Source organism: Melanostigma gelatinosum, assembly GCF_949748355.1.
Source record: "Melanostigma gelatinosum genome assembly, chromosome: 7".
In the NCBI taxonomy this organism is placed as follows: domain Eukaryota; kingdom Metazoa; phylum Chordata; class Actinopteri; order Perciformes; family Zoarcidae; genus Melanostigma; species Melanostigma gelatinosum.
The window spans coordinates 25,244,161-25,264,477 of record NC_136640.1 but is presented as its reverse complement, the minus strand read 5'-3'; the positions used below and the strand labels follow the sequence as shown (position 1 = coordinate 25,264,477).

Below are 20,317 nucleotides of genomic sequence, written 5' to 3'. Positions count from 1 at the left end.
GAGGTTTTACCGTTTAAAAAAAAGTCTTAGTTGGCAAAATGTTCTTATTGGCCAGCAAGTATATATCAAGTTTCTGTGTGAGCTGACTGTACTGCAGACATCGTCATTTTTGTTTTAATAAAGCACACCGTGACTGCAGCAGGTTGAAAATCACGGCATTCTGCAGCAATTTGAAGTGCTATGTTATTGCCTCTACATTACACATTTTACTTTTGTCATGGGGCAGGGGGGGTGGAGTAAACGCTGGGAAAATAGGGAGTGACTCTGCTGTCCTGACTTTAGAGCGAAAGAGCGGCGGCTCTCTTTATTAAGTGTGTATTTAGCACTTTGCATGTGTGTAGTGTCTCAGTGTAGGTGTTTTGTTCTCTGCTGTTTCAGAACCTAAAATAATGAGGCGGTGGGCGGTTTAATGCTGTTGTGTGTTAATATAGATGTGTTGTAGTCTGCCAGTAGCTGGCTTATCATTAGACACCCACCTTTACTTCCCACATACACACACTTACTTTGAAAGCCTAACCTTTCCATGTCGTTCTCCTGCCACTCTGTTCAGCAGGAAGCTCTTCACATCAAGACTCTTAATCACAGTGTCACTTCTCCCTGGGAACTGCTGTGTTTTGGGAGAGAGACAGAAAGGAGGAGGAGGTGAAGGAGAATTCATGGCTCCCAATTCTACAGTGATTCATTTCTAACAGGCGGGGAGGTTTTCCAACAAAACCAGCATTGTGGAGCCTTAAATGTGAAGCGAAGAGTTAACATAGAGGCAGATAGGCATGGGCAAACACACACACACACATGCACACACTTACTGACTGACATCACGTAAATACTAATACAAAAATGACTGAGCTGGGATCTTTTCACAGCATTCCAGTGCTTCCCTTACACTTGTTTAAAACAATCTGCTGGAAAAGGATTGTTTAAAAAAAAACATTGTAAACATCAATTTAGTCATGTTATCAATAGCGCCAATGAAGAATGTATCTTTGTTGGCTTAGTTGCTATCAATGGATACTCAGTGATATCAGTGTCTCTAATGTCTGTTGAGAATAAATCTTCATAAATCCATTTTTAAATAAAGACGGAATGGCGCCAGCCAGTCTATTTTGTCCTGCCACAGTTTCATAATGAACCAAAAATATTTTTCTGTGCAAGTGGGGAATGGAGCCCTCTGCTCCCGGCGCACCTGCAGCACCGCCGGCAACCCATCAGACTTGCCAGGATACGCAGAACCCATATTTTTTTACCTTGCTTTTTACTTTTTTTGTTGTTTTATCACCATTCATATATATATATACAATCAATGTGTCTATGACTACATTATTTACTAGACCTAAATAAACTTAAATAAAAACGAAATGATTGGAATCAAATTCTACTAAAAGTACCAAAGGTAAACGTATACTCAATATACAGAATGACCCATTTTAAATATTATATTCATGGTAGGCCTATATCACTGATGTATTAATATGTGAATCACTTTAATGTCTCTCTGAGATGCAGTGGACAAAAAATATAAAGTGACATGAAATAGAAATGCTACCTCAAATTTGCACTCAAATACAGTACTTGAGTAGCCTAAATGTACTTAGTTACATTCCACCACTGCTAGAACACGTGTGTGTGTGTGTGTGTGTGTGAGTGTGAGTGTGTGTATAGTAAGCAGCTGGGAATCATCATGAATTTGTGATATTTGGGTGCCGTTTTGCTTACTGACCAGGAACAAACCAACATGGGCTTTTGGCAGATTTTAATATTAATGCCAATATTCATTTACTTTTAAATTCAAGGAAAAAAATCTTGAGAGAAGCAGTGATTGCCTTCAAAACATCTTCAACGTCCACACGGGCATTTCAGCATAGTTTTCGAGATGATCTCCGTCCAGACTAACACGGCTGAAAATGAATATCACGTGACTCTTCACGTACACTGGGCATGCGGGTGGGTGCCGGTGTAGACAGGAAGTAGATTGGTTGCTTAGTTGAAATAATACGACAGAGTAATAAAGTAGTCTTTAATAATGAAAGGTTGTGTTTGATACTTAAGATCTTCTCTAAAATCTTCCTCTATAAACTCAAACAGACACACTTCGTGGACCCTACGGGTCTTGCTCTCTCTCTCACACATCAAATTTACTTTAATATTAACACTTAGTTTGCTCGATTATGGGTCCATAAATGTGGTCAACACAATTCTCTCACTCATTCCGTTGGTTTCATTGTTTCTGTTCTCACTCGTAGCTCTGCTGGTGGCTGAAGTCTCTCTCATACTGGAGAGCAATCCATGTTTTGTACCTTTATAGTTTGTGTGTGGACTTCACGATAGTTAAAAAATAATAACAATAATAAGAAAAGGAAAGTCCCCCGTTTTGTGTCCGTCCTCCTCAAAGCCGCTAACCGTGACTTCAGACGTCCGCCGCTCTGTAGGGCTGATAACACCGCTGGTCACGCCGCTCACTGATCGCTCCAATAAAAGCTGCTTCCTCTGTAATAATGCAGACTTTCACTGAACAACAGCTGCTAAACAACAGCTGCTAGTAAAGACAACAAGGTCAGCAACGCCTGTAATCAGTTGTCCATGTTGAATTAACCTGGTAGTCGATCGATAATCAAGACTGTTGTTTGTGATTTTCCGGGAAAGGCTCACGTGATAGGGGCGTGACGAATCAGGGAAGGACACGTTGTGACTGCTAAGAACCAATCAAGTAGCGAACGCGTGATCGTTTCCAAATCTATGCGTTGACGCCCTCTACACAACAAAGCAACTCCAGAGTTTTCGAATGTATCCGTCCCCGGGAGCGTTTCCAAACTCCTCTGTTTTCGGTGCTCGAAAATGATGTGGATGCTCAGTGTCAACGCAGCAAAACAAATGGAAACGGAGTAGTGTGGACATGGCCAGAGTCTCTATCAGCAGGACACTCACTAACGTTCCGCAACGTAACACATAACACTTGTTTAGTAGTTTACAATGGATACATTTACCATATTTTGATATATATTGATATCAGGAGGATAGGATGAAAAAGCATCAGACTTTGACATGGGTGACCACTGTTTTTTTTAAAGTGTCCTACAAACAGTCAACACTGTTTTCTTAACCACGACCATGATAGTTCTCCAACTTTAAAGAACCACATCTTCATCTAACCCTTATCAAGTTTTTTGTTTTTGTTCTTAATCCAACCTAAACCATACCTTTTATGGTGACAGATCAGGAAACTCACATGAATATCTGTCACGGGAGTTCACAGATAGGACCCAAAAGCAAGACCACAGGAGACAGAGTGTGAATGTTCAACAGGTTTTATTTATAGACAGGTGGGTGCAGGTGTGGAGCCCGTGGTCCGACACCCGAGTGGCAGATCGACGGTGTGAGTCCCGTGGCTCGACACCGGAGGCCTGGCAGCTTGACGGCGATTGTAGTCCGTCTAACCCCAGGCGGGTAGAGCGACAGATCGTCGGTGTGAGTCCCGTGGCTCGACACTGGAGGGCTGGTGAGTTGACGGCGTGAAGTCCCGTGGCTCGATACTGGAGTCGACAGAGTGTAATCCGTAGACCACAACGAGAGCAGAGCGGCGGAGCGCATCCACAAACACAAGGAGGGCAGAGCGGCGGAGTGTAATCCACAGACACAAGGAGGGCAGAGCGGCGGAGTGTAATCCACAGACACAAGGAGGGCAGAGGATGCCACGGGGTTTCAGCCGGTTAAAGACGGTACGACCTGACACTCCCAGACTGCAGGGCCAGAGCTTATATAGTGGCAGGATACTCATTAAGGGGCCCTGAGTCTGGTGTGTCAGGCTGCAGGAGGTGATCAGCTTGAGTGTCCTCAGCCGTGCACGATTAAGGGTGCGGCCCTGGGAGGTGTCTGAAGGCAGAGGACAAACAGAGCACATGGTACACCACAACAGACAGGGATCCTGGATCCTGACAGTACCCCCCCCTTAAGGAACGGATTCCAGACGTAACACAAGACACCACACAGGGCGGGTGGAGGGGGTCCGGAGGAGGGATGTCCCCACAGCTACAAGGCCGACTAGGGTGGGCGGCGGGGGTCCGGAGGAGGGGTGACAGGATCTGACCGGCCACGGGACCGCCGAAGAGCGTCGGCCACCGGTGCTCCGGCGGACGGCCGGGAGGGCAGAAGGGCTCCGGACACGGGTGCTCCGGCGGACGGCCGGGCGGGCGAAAGGGCTCCGGACACGGGTGCTCCGGCGGACGGCCGGGCGGGCGGAAGGGTTCTGGAGAATAGGATGCTGGTGCAGCAGTGGCAGGTACTGGAGGTCTCTGCTGCTCCGCGACGGCAGCGGGCACTGGAGGTCGCTGCTGCTCCGAGACGGCAGCGGGCACTGGAGGTCGCTGCTGCTCAGAGACGGCAGCGGGCACTGGAGGTTGCTGCCGCTCAGGGACGGCAACTGGAGGTCGTTGCGCCTCTGGGACGGCGGCCGGGTCTGGGAGAGCCTGCGGCACGGAGGCGGCGGCGGCCAGGTCCGGGGATAGCTGCGGCGCTGAGGCGGCGACAGGAACTGGAGTGGACTGCGGTGCTGAGGCGGCAGGACCTGGAGCGGGCTGCGGCGCTGAGGCGGCAGGAACTGAAGCGGGCTGCGGCGTAGAGGCGGCAGCAGCAGGAACTGGCGTAGAGGCGGCAGCGGCAGGAACTGGAGCTGGCGCTGCAGCGGCAGGAACTGGAGCTGGCGCTGCGGCGGCAGGAACTGGAGCGGACTGCGGCGTAGAGGCGGCAGCAACTGGAGCTGGCGCTGCGGCGGCAGGAACTGGAGCGGGCTGCGGCGTAGAGGCGGCAGCAACTGGAGCTGGCGCTGCGGCGGCAGGAACTGGCGTAGAGGCGGCGGCGGCAGGAACTGGAGCTGGCGCTGCGGCGGCAGGAACTGGAGCTGGCGCTGCGGCGGCAGGAACTGGCGCTGCGGCGGCAGGAACTGGCGCTGCGGCGGCAGGAACTGGCGCCGCGGCGGCAGGAACTGGCGCCGCGGCGGCAGGAACTGGAGCCGCGGCGGCAGGAACTGGAGCCGCGGCGGCAGGAACTGGAGCCGCGGCGGCAGGAACTGGAGCTGCGGCGGCAGGAACTGGGAGCGGCTCTGGCTCCGCGGCCGCGAGGTCCGGGGAGAGCTGCGGCTCCGAGACGACAGCCGAAACTGGAGGTCGCTGCTGCTCTGGGATGACAGCGGCGGGAACTGGAGCTGGCGCTGCGGCGGCAGGAACTGGAGCTAGCTGCGGCGCCGAGACGACAGCCGGAACTGGAGGTCGCTGCTGCTCTGGGATGACAGCGGCGGGAACTGGAGGTCGCTGCTGCTCCGGGATGACAGCGGCGGGAACTGGAGGTCGCTGCTGCTCCGGGATGACAGCGGCGGGAACTGGAGGTCGCTGCTGCTCCGGGACGGCAGCGGCGGGAACTGGCGGTCGCTGCTCTGGGACGGCAGCGGCGGGAGTTGGAGGTCGCTGCTGATCTGGGACGGCAGCGGCGGGAGCTGGAGGTCGCTGCTGCTCTGGGACGGCAGCCGCGGGAGCTGGAGGTCGCTGCTGCACTGCGACGGCGGCGGCCGGGACTGGAGGTCGCCACGGTATGGAGACAGCGGCGGCCGGGACTGGAGGTCGCCGCGGTATGGAGACGGCGGCGGCCGGGACTGGCGAAAGCTGTGCCGCAGAGGCGGTAGGAACCGGAGCTAGCTGCGGCGAAGAGGTGACAGGAACAGGAGCTGGCTGCAATGCAGTCTGACTACGGGGAGCCGGAGTCGACCGGGCCACTGAGTGTTCCGCTACCCTTGCATGGCTCAGTCTCCGGCTGAGAAGGTGCTTGGCCATATAATCCGCCTCCCCCAGAGGGTCAAAAACCCTCATCAGAGCAGTCACAAAGTCCACATACCCCACAGTATTAGGCTGGTCGCTGCTCACTGTGTACATGGCCCAGTCCAAAGCCCTTCCCCGCAGTAAGCAGACCACGTAAGACACCTTGGACCTGTCTGAGGCGAAAGTCAGGGGCTGTCGGTCAAACACCCGTTGGCATAGCAACAGGAAGCCCTGACACTTCCCCAGTGTTCCATCATAGGGACCTGGAGGTGGCACGGGGGACTCCCGAACCGGCGGGGCGAGGACTGGAGAGGGGAGTGCAGGTGATGGGTCCGGTGCTGGAGCCGGCTGAAGCTGGCCTGTCCGAACCAGTCCCTGCAAGATGCGGCCAACCCCAGAGACCTCACCTGCCATGGATTGCAGGGCTTGACGCATCTCCATGAGCATCTACTGGGGTGCCTCCAGCTGCGTGCTATGTCCGGCCAGCGTAGCTGCTCCTGTGGTTGCTGGGTCCATTATGGGGTCAGGTCGTTCTGTCACGGGAGTTCACAGATAGGACCCAAAAGCAAGACCACAGGAGACAGAGTGTGAATGTTCAACAGGTTTTATTTATAGACAGGTGGGTGCAGGTGTGGAGCCCGTGGTCCGACACCCGAGTGGCAGATCGACGGTGTGAGTCCCGTGGCTCGACACCGGAGGCCTGGCAGCTTGACGGCGATTGTAGTCCGTCTAACCCCAGGCGGGTAGAGCGACAGATCGTCGGTGTGAGTCCCGTGGCTCGACACTGGAGGGCTGGTGAGTTGACGGCGTGAAGTCCCGTGGCTCGATACTGGAGTCGACAGAGTGTAATCCGTAGACCACAACGAGAGCAGAGCGGCGGAGCGCATCCACAAACACAAGGAGGGCAGAGCGGCGGAGTGTAATCCACAGACACAAGGAGGGCAGAGCGGCGGAGTGTAATCCACAGACACAAGGAGGGCAGAGGATGCCACGGGGTTTCAGCCGGTTAAAGACGGTACGACCTGACACTCCCAGACTGCAGGGCCAGAGCTTATATAGTGGCAGGATACTCATTAAGGGGCCCTGAGTCTGGTGTGTCAGGCTGCAGGAGGTGATCAGCTTGCGTGTCCTCAGCCGTGCACGATTAAGGGTGCGGCCCTGGGAGGTGTCTGAAGGCAGAGGACAAACAGAGCACATGGTACACCACAACAGACAGGGATCCTGGATCCTGACAATATCGATATTAATTTTAGAAGACAAATCATGTTGTCCTGCCAAAAGGGGCATCAGATTTAATATCTAATTGCTAATGGTGTGGACTGTATGTAAAATGTATACCGCTGTAGGTAATGGAATGGTTGCGTCAAATTGAGTCAAAGTGGATTCACTTGATCTCAGTGCTTATGAAGAGCCTCTGCAATCTGCATTGCTGAACTATAAATGGACATAGCAACCCTGATTCTGCTCAGTGTGAGTGTTTTTAATATTCTGTCTTTCAACAATATCTGTGTATGGTAACTACAGTAATATAATATCTATCGAATGTTGGAGAAAGATATGGTTCTGGTTCAGAAAATGGTGAACATTAATCGATCTCCTGCATAAAAAGAAGATGCATCCAACAACTTGACGTCCATAACCCAATAACCCATGTGCATTTACTTCCTATGAGTACGGCGATCTACATAACCAGAAGAATAATCCAGCAGTAATCCGGGTCCAAGGCAGTCAATTAAGTGCACTGCTTTGATTTCTTAAATAAGGTTTCATATTTGACTTCAGTGTTGATTTCATTGTCAGATATATCGAATAATATATATTTAACCAGGAAGTGGCTTCGTTTTGTGTTTAATTTTTACCAATGCTTCTTTATGTTGGCTGCATATCCTGCCTCTTTTGGGCTGAGGTTGGCCTGCTTGTGGCTAGCCTGTGGAGAACAGGGTTGGGCTTCTAGCTCCACACACACACACACACACACACACACACACACACACACACACACACACACACACACACACACACACACACACACACTCGCAAAGAGTAGAATGAAGGCTAGGTTTCCTGCAGGAGAAAAATAGCATTGGTAATGATAACCTGGGGCAGCCAACACACACCTACACACACACACACAGAGGTACATTCAGACTTTAGCATCAATACTCCTGCCCTACAACACTGTGTCCTCACTTCACTAGCAGGACAACTAATCAGTCAAAGATGCGTGTCTCACTGACTGTCCTCTCTTCCTCTAATGCACACACACAAATGATGTACCCTCTGGACATGTAAACTCATTATGTATGAGATCCAATGAAGCACATATTTTTAGTAGCTGGGAGCTTCCCGCTGTGACTCAGAGGTAGAGCGGGTCATCCTCTAATCAGAAGATGGGCAGTTCAATCCCTGGGTCCTCCAGTGTCTCCTCCAGCATGTCCTCGTGGCCTTGAGTAAGACATTGAACCCCACATTACTCCCGAAGGCTGTGCCATTAGTGTGTCCATCAGAATGATTAGATTACATCCTGATGGGCAGCTGGCACCTCGTATGGCAGCGTGGGTGAATGTGAATGGGCGGCAGTGCTTTGAGTGGTCACACGACCAGAAAGACGCGATATGAATTCCATTTTACTGTCCACAAAACAAAAGGGCAGATCTTTGGCCCCACTGATGGAGATCAGGAAAAAAATCTATGCACTTCATAATATTTAGTTATAGCATCTCCTGTCCTCATGTTTCTGGGACAGCATCATATACACACATCATATATATACATGTTATATCTAAGATGGATTACATAGGTAGTTTGATGAAAAGAAAGCAAGCACAGTGACTTTCATATTACCTCCTTCCTGCATAGTGAGGCCATCTTGTTTAGGATGCAAATAGTAGTGCAAAGATTTAACCAAACAACAAACAGTGTAACGGTGTTATAGTCGTGTCAATGATTTGGTCAGAGGTGATTTCTTATGAAGTCTGATAGCAGAGGGCAGGAATGTTCTCCTGTATCTCCTTGTGACAGCGGAGCTGGATCAGGAGAAGGTGCTCCGCTGTCCCTGCAGGAGGTGGTGGAGAGGGTGGTCCGGGTTATCCAATATGGATAATAGTCGATTTACAAATGCACGCAGAACAATTCACAAAGATAGTCGATTTACAAATGCACGCAGAACAATTCACAAATACATTCCAATGCACACATAATTACGATTTATATAAATGTAAAAAAAAAATCACAAATATATTTCTGCATTTGTATTTCTACATTTATGTGGATCACTTCACATTTGTTTGTGGGTTTTATGAGACTCCCCTGACATAGCTGGATTCGCAAATGCGTTTTTTTCAACGTTCTTATTTTCAACCAATCGCATGAGAACAGCTCCCCCCTCCCCACGAGGCTGCTAGCATTACAGTTGCGCAATTTGCGGAAACTCAAATCGTGGCAGCGGCTGCTAGTAGAGGGACTGTTGCAAGCTGCCACCGTTTTGGTGCGGATTCCACGGTAGTTTAGCCTTTATTTGTCGTTATTTGACATTATGTGACAATACATTAAGGTCCTTGAAGGTATGACTGTTGGTAGTTGTAATTGGTTTAGTCCATGCTACATCTTGCCAGATGAAGTTGTGTTGTGTTGCAGCAAACTTTGAGCCAGCTTTAGGTTGGTCTTGCGATGGATTTGTTGGATATTTGTTGGATATGCAGGTCCCAGTCCCTGCCCAGGGCCCTACATGTGGACAGCTGTGCTTTACCATCATCATTTAAAGCTGACTGTCACTTCAGCTGGAAAGGAGCCAGGTATTGGTTTCTGCAAGGAAGCCTCAGGATCAAAACAGAAAATGAAACCAGTTTTACTTAATATTTCTAGATGAGGTTCTGTGATTCCACTAATGGAAATTGTAAAACACTTGTACTTTCTGCACTCTGAATAATCAATGCACCCAGCCAGTTGTATCTGTGCTCTAAAACAGAGGGATCAAATGCAGGACAAAGGCTCATTTCTCTTCTCCATCCCCCTTAAATGTTCTCTCTGTAGCTCTCCATCTCTGTCAGTGTTAGCACACACACTGCAGCCACATTCTGCCTTCATCCATCCTCATTGCGTCTCTTGTCTCTTTCTCCACAAGTGTGACTTTGTCTCGGTCATTTCATGCTGTGTTTGCACTACAAGTGACAAAGCTAAGAAACAGCCAGGCAGCTACATTGTCGCTGAGTTGCGGTAGAATTGTTGCTCAAGCACTCATGTCATCAGAAAGCACTGGGAACTGCAATAATACATTTTTATTGATTTATTTTTAGATGGGACAGACAAGGGGACCTGAAAGAATGGACAAAAACATATGATTTATTGACACTTCACATCATCGGAGCACTAAAAAAAGAATAAGGCCAGCTTGCCAACAATGATTATTAGAGTTTCACGCAGCAACTGTGAAGGAAAAACTGAAAAGTAGAAGCCATTGGAATCTATTAACGAATGAGGGAAATATTTTGGCAAAATATTTCAGCACAGAGCAGCACTGTAGAATGACATATTCTACTGATGGATTTATTGTTGTGTAAATGTATATGATAACGAATGCATCAAAACAACAGGTCAACATGGACAAAGAGTTGAGTTGAGAGTGTTTACTTTCTCTGCTTGTGTCTCACCTCTTTCAATTTCGCAAGAAGTACATTCTACTAGAAAGTGACAAACCCAGATCGGAGCGATGTCTGTTTCCTTAACATAGCAATTACAACACATATTATTTCAGACCAGCAATGGAAAATGATCTTGGCTTTACATTGAACAATCAATAATTTAAAAACTAACCTAAACACCCAAAACATTCATTTTGTTTCCTTTGTACCCCTTTATCCCTGTTACAACATATTTATGTGTTCATCCCTCTGTTACATCTTCATGTTCATCCCAGTGTAAAAACATATTAACGCGTTTATCGCTGTGTTACAGCACATTAACGTATTCATCCCTGCGTTACATGTTCATACCTGTTAGAACATATTATGCGTTCATCTCTGCATTACTCTTTCATGTTCTTCTGTAATAATATAATATAATAATAATTCACCTGTCATTATTTGATGTCTGACATTTTAGCCCCCCCACACACACACACAAACTACACTGCAAATAATCATGGCAACAGATAATTAACATTAAACCAATATAATATAAAATCTATAAATATAAATATATATATAATATATATAAATCTATAAATCATATAAACCAATCAGGGCATGTCTCTTCAGAAAGTAGAGATGGAGGTCAAAAAAGATTCTAGCCAAGTTCCCATGAACAGAGCTACCGCCGCCTCACATTTGGACCCATCTGTAGAAGCTTCTTAAAACTCACAGGGTCATTATGGTAGATCATGCCTTTCATTACCTGGCGTGCCCTTTTCCTCCATCCCTTTGTTGAGTTGGCTGAGTTTTATTGTTCTTTCTTCGTTATTGGCACTCTCCATTTTTGCAGAGCACCAAGAGAAGGTGTATTTCATGTACCCACCTTTAACTTCACTCACCTGCTGTGTTCCTCTCCCTCATACTGATAGAGACTGCCCCTTTTCCCAACACTTAATCGCTGTAAGGATAGTGGACTAATGAGGGTTTTACCTGTAGGGTCTCAGGTGCTAATCCCTGCTTGTGGCTTAAGGACTAGCCGAGGACTCATTATAGCCCTTAGACCGGCCAGTTTAATAAGAGTCTGATAAGGGCTCCCTGCTGCTCTTTTCTCACTAATAGTCTTCTCACAATCTGACATGTCGGACCTTCTGACCTCTGATGCAGGACCTGCAGTTTGTTGAAGTTTAATGCTGGAGCTGCTGTCTTTCTCCTTTCTTTCTTTTCCTCTCTATCTCCTCCGCTGCCCCTCTCCTCTGGCCTTTCCTGAATGATGAATGATGAATGAGGTAGCATAAATAAAAAGCTGACTGTGGTAGGGAGAGAGTGAAACAGGCTGAAGCAATCCCTCTACAGCCTGAATATTTATCCTGAATGACCTTTCAGTCCACAACACACAACAAGAAGTATAGCATGACTGTTGAGGACATAGAGTTGGAATAGGAGTCCAATGGACATTCCCATTCACTTCGACATAGCAGGATCATCAGAGTGGTTCACTTCCTTGTTAGGGTTGTAACGGTATACTACCATTTTGAAGTTGACGATCATCATATCGTGTACATTTGGTCATCTACTGAATGATAAAAAAGGGATGTTGATTCATCTCTACTTCGGCTACCGGCTCAGCAACTCACTTTACGGCCAGCTGACTTCTGTCTCCATATCAACCCTTTGTTTTTGGTCGGGCTCATCAACAAAGCCCGGGACCCCAACTGACTCTGACATCCCCAGGACAATTTCTTACCGGTCACTCCCCTGTACAAAATCATCTTTGTAATATCCTCAGACGTCTTAATAGTGCCTTTATCAGTGAACTATTTGTGACAGTCACATGTGAAGAGCATGCGTCTAGTTAAATAAAATCAGCGGTCCACCACCAAGTGCCTCGATCACTTTGCCCAGGGAATTTTCTCGCACCGGCTTCACAACGTCAAGTATAAACCACACTTCACAAGGCCTTCTATCACACCAAGGAGACTCTCAGTCATGTTGGTCACCACTAAGACTCCTTGGTGTGGTAGAAGGCAGTGTTATTGTATTGAGTGTTTGTATGCTTTTCAGTCTCTTAGACTCAAGTTCTGTGGACTGATGCAGTAATCTCTGAAGTTGAATATGCTGATTTCAGACCAAGTCAACATGCTGTCTCACTCTTATTCAGATCTTGTTAGGCTGGCCCGCAGCGGCCGGACTTTGGAAGTAGGAGGAGGACACAGAGAGTACGTGTGCCCAACCAGGTGTTTATTTCACCAACAAAAACAACAAACAAATACATGGCATAACTTTTCCAGGGACCACGGGCAGCATGTGGTCCTGGCAGCGACAGACTAGATGTAATCATGGCAGCCTTATATAGCTTGCCACTAACGAGGACCTCCACATCATCAAGATAGGCGACTCCGCCCCTCACTCTACCACACAATCTCCTAATCTACAACAATACATTAAAATAGATGCCTAACATTGCAAAGGTCACTTTCTTTGTGCTCTTTCACTTACCCAGTCACTCTTCATTTCCTGTCTCTACTGGGGATTGTTTTAATCCTGACAGGGAAACAGTGTGGTGAGGTTGAAATGTTCAGAAGAAAAGGCTTAGTTTGACCTGGTCAGCAGAGTATAGTGATGAACAACAATTCCTGTGGTGAAGGACAGTTATCTTACAAGTCCGCTGAATCGCTAAGGTTATTAAAAGGTGAAAGCAAAGATGGATTCTGTAATTCACCTGTCATAATTTGATGTTTGATGATTTTGAATGTTGGCGTGGAAGAAAGTTTAAAATGTATTTATCTTTAAGACCTGCATGTTCAATTTGATTTGGACAATTTGACTGGAGGGAACAGACCCCAATGGGGCCGTCATGGGCTAGCTACCCATGGCAGCAGTCCCCAACGCTGATTCAGTTAGTTGGAGACACCCGCTAAATGCTACGACAAGGAAACAAAGGAACATACCCCTAGAGCCTGCGAGAGCGGGGGCGCAAGATGGCTCACATACTGACAACACGGTAACAGACCTAGGAACGGAAACGACAACGCACAAAGAGAGCACGACGCATGAAACAGCAGCAGGACACAAGCTTCAGGTGTGCATTAGTGGTTGGGAGAAAGTAACATCAGCATTAGGCCTGAAGATCCACCAAGGGAGGAAAAAGTGTTTGAGAGAGCAGAGACATGGGCCTCGCATTGACCAGTACTTCTTACGAAGCAACCAGTCAAATCAGTCGAATGAAGCACAGCGACGGGACACAAACCAAAGTTCGCAGAGCATCAGCACCCCTGTCACTGAGGAGGGAAATACAAGCACAGAAATGTCGGTGGAGTGGCCCACCCAACCACAGAGACCTCCAATGGAGTAAAAGATCAAAGGGCACAAACCTGGTGTGAAGTGGCCCAAAGCTGTTGAAAAGAGAGTGGGAAACCATCAACAATGATCTATCCAAAATTTTGGAGCAGCAAGTGGGCACTACAACTGGAAAGCTAGAAAAGATGGGTGACATTCAAGATACACCCCACACAAGCTGGAAACCCCCACTTGTAGATCGTCAACCACTCAAAATAAGGTTCATTTCCTGGAAGTGCTCACCACCTTGGCACAAAGGACAGACAAACATGTCCTGTGTTTTTTTATTCTATTCATCAACTGTTTTTTCTTCACTTATAGACCACCAGTTAAGGAGTGTTACTTTAGGCAGGGTCCTCCTCACCCTGAGAATCTGTCCTCACTGTGTTCAGAGTTCAGAAGATTTGGGCAGTAGAGGGTTTTCAACATCACATTTTTGCTGCAGGTGAAGCAAGTTAACCAGTCAGGTGACCCTCTAAACAAGGTGTCCTCAAGGGAAGTCCTTTGTCCAGTCATTTGTAAAGAAAGGCCGATGAGAACGACAATGTAATCCACTTGAAATCACTATTGTGTACATCTTCTTCAAAGATCAAACTGGTATTTGCATGTTGTAGCCCTACAAACCACACATTCTTTACATCAGCACCATCAGCCGTGTGTATTGTTAATGCATTATTTTATGCTAGTGTCAAACCATATAATAAGCAAACATGAATACTGCATTATTGCAGTGAGTGGCTGACTTTGGGTTTGATGCATCAACAGGAGTCTTTGTAACATATATACAGATAGTGACATTTGTGAACATGTACTGTTGGCTTCATCACTACATCACAGTCATGTACATTAAAAGCTGTGGAGGAATAGTAATTGGACTGTACTTGTCCAATTACTAACTAGCTTTTCTAGTTATTCCAAGCAATCGAAGCACTTTCACATGACTTATTCATCCATTCATACACTGATGGTAGGGTACCATGCCCACTATCAGGACTAACTAACATTCACACACTCCGTAGGCACTGTGGAAACCCGGGGGACGTGGAGGCAAGATTCAGAGATAAAACAGGAGACTCAGAGACAGTAGTCATGTAACATAAAGTGTCCTTTAATAGACAGGGTAGGGTAAAGCGGGATAGGGTCAAACTCAACAAAAGATTCCTCCCGGTCTGGGTCTTTGGCCTTCAGTCTACACCCAGTGTGAGATGATTCCTCCGTCCTGGTTGGGCAGAGCAGAGGGGTGAGTCCGCTTAATTAGCTCCGGTCTGCTGAAGCTCCTCTCCAGAGGTTCAGGAGATCCTCGTATTCTTCTGCCCAGTCTGTCTGCCGCTGCTGCTTCACAGCCCTGGGAATATATGCTCATTGTAATTAGCTGATGGGCTGCAGGTGTGACCATTGCCACGAGCCGAGTGGCTGCAGCACCTGCACCGGATAGTATACTCCCTCTATCACCTCCCCCAACCTGAGCTTGGGGATCCGCCTCCTGTGCTGTGTCGGCTCGGCTTTTCTCCTGGTTTGCCACAGCACAGCTATGGGCAATTTTGCCCGTGTCTTGCCCAAGGACACGTCGACATGCGACCAGCGGAGCCGGGGATCGAACCGCCGATCCTTTGAGTGAAGGACGACCCTGCTCTCCACTTAGCCACAGTCGCCTCAATAGTGAAGCAGAAGAAACACTTTTAGTGGATGTGCTTGGCTGGTACTCATTTGGACATTATTAAAGGCTGATTACAGAAACAATTCTAGTAGTCTATGCATTCTGAAGGCTCTCTCTCTCTCACACACACACACTCACACACACACACACACACACACACACACACACACACACACATCGATACATTGGATGCTTTAGTTGCCATGCAGCAGGCAGCAATAAAAGACAGTGAGTGCCTGCCTAATGAATTACAAGGGGCCTCCTCTCCCTTGGATTAGTGCAAATGTTAATCACTGCCTTAATTCATCTTCTCCTAATTCCCAATTAAGCCTGAGACTCACTTTGCCTGGCTGGTTGAAATGCACTTCCCCAGATACCCAGCCGCCTTCAGGCCAGTCAGGCTCCGGCACCTCACACCTTACTGCAGCAGGAATAAGGGGTTAAGGAGGCGGAGCTCGTCTCATTTATTGGTCTCAATGTGTCATTTTGATGGACTTCTGCTTCAAAGCTACCTTTACAGGATGAAGTGATATGTCTTGAGCTGGTCATCTCCAATGCAAAATTTGCTCACTTCAACTATTGCAGGTCTGCAGCATACACATCTCAGGAATTCTATGGCAACATCACTGGTTTAGCGTCTTTAGGTAGCTTTAGGTAAAGAAGAAAGTCTGAGTTAAAAACTAAAATAATTTTAATGTGTCATCATTCAATCAACAACCAATCCACTTTGTACATGGATCCCATAGGTATGGATCTATTTACCTGGGTAATACCAGTTTGCATGAGTTGAGCCTCAACTCTAAGTTAGTATCGACCGATAGCACAGTTCCACAGGAAAATAGTCTGTGATGGTTACACCTGAAAGCCTTATACTGCGTTCACGCCAAACGCGTCGCGAATTCATCGCGCCGCATATTCGCGTCCATTGCAACGCCGGTCAGAACGCCGGGGACCATTTGTGTTCATGTGTGAATCGCACAAATCGCGCTGGATGCGCCGGAGAGGGGGCGTCATGTCTGGTTCATAATATTGTCCAGAGGAGCTCCATGGATTTTATTGAGCTGTATTCACTGTGTCTAGCAAGCCACACACGTCGCTGTTTACTACAGCTGTACACACACACACACACATGTGTACACTTATGCTGCGTTCACACCAAACGCGTCGATTTTTTGACGCGCCGCAAAATCGCGTCCAACGCTCCGCCGGTCGTGTTCACACCAAACGCCGCAAAATCTCGTAGCGCCGGAGAGGGGCCGTGGTTTATCGACTGGAAGCCGTTCACCTGGCCGTCATTTCTTTCCGCTTTCAACCGTGAAAGGAATAAGGACAATTGCTGCTTTGTACGCTGTAACTACACTATCAGTGAACAACTGCCTCAAATTTGAAGAATTGGACAAAGTATAACCATTCTACAGAGTTTCTTCCATGAAGAGATCCAGGCGGAGCTCTAAAAGGATATTTGGAGACCCAAATGGACACATGGTAACCAAATGATATTCTGACACACTAAAGGTGTGTCTCCCTTTATATTTTCATATTATATTATTTTCCTTTTATTTTTAGCCTTTGCAAATTGCAAAAACTACGTATATATGGTCGAAGACGTGGTGTGTGAGTAGAGGACTTGCTGTGCGTAATGGCTGCGACCGAGCGCACGATCGAGTATGAGAATAGCTCAGTTACGCAAACGTTGGTTGACGGCTTATAGAAGAGGAAGATACGGTTTGTACTATAAGTACTAGCGTTTTCTGAAGGCAGTAGCTCCATGGTAACATCCGCTAGCACGTTGTCGGGTCTGTAATGTGTCTTTTTCCGTTGAAATGCTGCAAGATACGACTTGCAGCGGTTATGGCGACTTTGGACAGTGTGTGTTTGGGCTCCTTTTGTGGAGAAACCATAAGAAATGAAAGAAAATCGATGATTTCTTTGCAAAGATGAGGATTTTGGGCATGCTGGGATAGCAAGCACGGCCATGTTTTGTGACGTATTTGCGCAAACAAGCCGTAGGAACGGAAGGGGAGGGGATCGAGGATGCCGGTGTCCTCGCGGAGTTGAACAGGCAAAACCCTTGTTAAATAAATGAGATGATACAATGTGATGATCACAAAGACATTTATTGTCATGTGTATGTAAACATGCATACACAACAAGAAGCCCAACAGACTTTCCCACGAGTGTTGGATGTTTCGTCGCCAGGTGTCGCTTTATTTCTGAAGGCTTCAGTGCTTCGTTTGATAGCATTAGCCCACATTCCACACACTGAGCACTCGGCTCTGCCTCGTTGCCTCCGTTCACAAAGCCGTACTTAAGAAAGTCAGGATTGTACTTGTGCACACATTTAGACTTTTGTCCGCTGTCGTCTTCATTTTTTCTTTTTAAAAACGTATCCATAACTTTCGCTACAGGCTAGCGGCTAGCTGAGTGTCTTCTTCTGCTTATTGCAGCTTGTTAAACAACTGACTGACGCATTACCGCCACCAGGTGGTGGGAAGCTATATTGTAACTGAGCGTCTCATGGATAACAGTAATATCTCTGGTGTCTTCAATTGACAACCTATGCGGTCCCGCGGCCCTCGCGGCCCACAGGTGCAAAACTGAAAGTTTTTTGCGGCCCAATCATGGGCCGTGGCCCTATGGTTAAGAATCATTGGTTTAGAACAAACAGTTGCCTCTCTGTCACACACACCTAAGCCACGCCCCTAGCTGCCAGTAGCTCCTCACAGGACACTGGTTGGTCCAGACACAAACGCATAAATTGAAACCTGACGAGATGGATTTTACAACTGGATGAAACGGTTTATTTTTGATAGATCACAGATTTATGCTGTCTCCACATATTTTGACCAATAAATAACAGTACAGAAATCCCAAATGACTATTTTTGAGAGAATTTCTCAAAAATATAATTAGCTTCATGTTCATAATACAGGCATGCTTCATCTCACAGCTTTACCATGTGTTTATTATTAAATTACATTCATTACATTATAACCAATGTTATTTCCACATGACATTACTTGTAGAAAGAGCTGTTGAGCTGTTGGTGTTCTGGGATACTTATCAATAATGTTAATATCATCCGAAATACAGAGTGATATTGATTGATCTGCATTTGAAATGCAGTGTGCTTGTTTGTAATGAAGACAAAGTCAAACACAGACAGCCAGTGTTTGTGGATATGAATGACATGACTGTTACATACTCACCATATTTGCTCAGCCTTCAGTGGTTTTGCTGCAGCAGTGTTTGTGCTCTGTGCTGAGAGGAAGTTCATTGGACAGCCATGCAGATGGTTGCTCCCTGCTCTCCAGTGTGTTTTATGTCTAGCGCTCCTGTGGCATTTGTAGTTAATTCCACACTCTAATTGGAGAGCAGGATGTTAGAAGCGGTGATGTAGCATGGTGCAAAGCTGGTAATTGTAGTGCAGTCAGCGGGCCAGAGGGAGGCAGAGACGAATGAACACTGAGCCAGAGAGAACACAGCACAGGACAACTCTGAATTCATTACAGCTAACCTTGAACATTCTAATGTTTCCAGTGGGAAACACAGGCCAAAAACAATGAAGCATTGTCCGTGTGTGTGTGTGTTAGCATTAGCCTGCAGCATTCATGGGAAAGCCCATGAGGATTCCACATGGAAAGAAATGCTATTTGAAGAGAGTAATAACCCACTCATAGTCATTAGACTCCATGCCGCTGATTTCCAACCTTCCAGTTGTGGATCAGAGGTAGACCTGGTCATCTTCCAATCAAAAGATCGGTAGTTTGATCCTACGTAAAATAAAACCCCATCTATTTAGTCTGGCTTTTATGTAGCGTTTTGTAGTATTATTATTTACAATTGATATATTACCATTTTTATATCTATTTTGTGTTATCAACGTATGTTGATCATTATGAATAATTTCATTCCATTTCATTGTATTAACATTTTACTACTTTCAATGTCCTAAGTTCAATCGCTTGTAATGTGACAACTGGAGGCCGACTTGAACTCAAAAGCACAACAACACATAAACTCAAGTTCAGGGGTTTACGTCAAAATTTAGATCAAAGACAAGCAAAGTGTCAAACCAGGTAATCAGTCTGTGTAGCAAACAACTCCAAAGGGGCAGGCAAGAGGAATCCAAAAGAAGAATACAGAAATGAAAGCTGGAAAACTAGGAGAAAAACACGAGACAATCTGGCCGAGAGTGAAAGCAACTGTGGGGAAAGTTAGGTGAAGGGAATGAGGTAACCTGGAGGGAAGGACTGGACCTGAAATGACAAGGCATGACCGACTTGTATGGGTCGTAGCTGCTGGCAGTGATTGACTGTGAGCAAAAGCATAGAGATAAGGGTGCGTACAGTACAGACAGTCCCTTACTCTCTCCAAGCCATGTCTGGATAATGAAAAATGAAACCGAGTTAAATACCCAGAAAGTAATTGCTCCGTTTGTCTCTTCCTCCACCAGGGGTGATCTACACTACGGATATGTTGGACCGTGAGACCAAGGACTCTTATTGGTTAACAGTGTATGCCAGCGACCATGGTGTTGTTCCCCAGTTTGCGACTATTGAGGTGTTCATCCAGGTGGAGGATGTTAATGATAACGCCCCGCTGACCTCAGAGCCACTGTACCGGCCCTCAGTCCCTGAGAACTCTCCACGGGATGTTTCTCTGATCCAGATCCAGGCCCAGGACCCTGATGCCTCACCCCCTGCAGCCGCTGACAGGCTCAACTACCGCATCATCAGTGGAAATCCACAGAACTTCTTCACTGTCAACACCCGCACTGGTGAGTAATAGTGTGTCTGTCTGTGTGGGTGAAAGGCAATGTCCAGGTTGAGTAGAATGTTGACAAACTGCTGAAGATTATGAATGTCCTTCTTTTAGACTGAGTGTCGGGTCAA

General features: G+C 47.1%; 1 protein-coding gene across 1 annotated transcript in view; it reads left to right on the top strand.

Moving 5' to 3' along the window:
* Window positions 1–20,317, top strand: part of LOC306779968 (protocadherin Fat 3-like) — a 188,389-nt gene that overhangs the window by 84,250 nt on the left and 83,822 nt on the right. Inside the window, exon 3 of the mRNA XM_079272102.1 lies at window positions 19,879–20,202. Within this exon, the coding sequence (XP_079128228.1) occupies window positions 19,879–20,202 (324 nt within the window). The remainder of the gene's footprint in view (window positions 1–19,878; window positions 20,203–20,317) is intronic.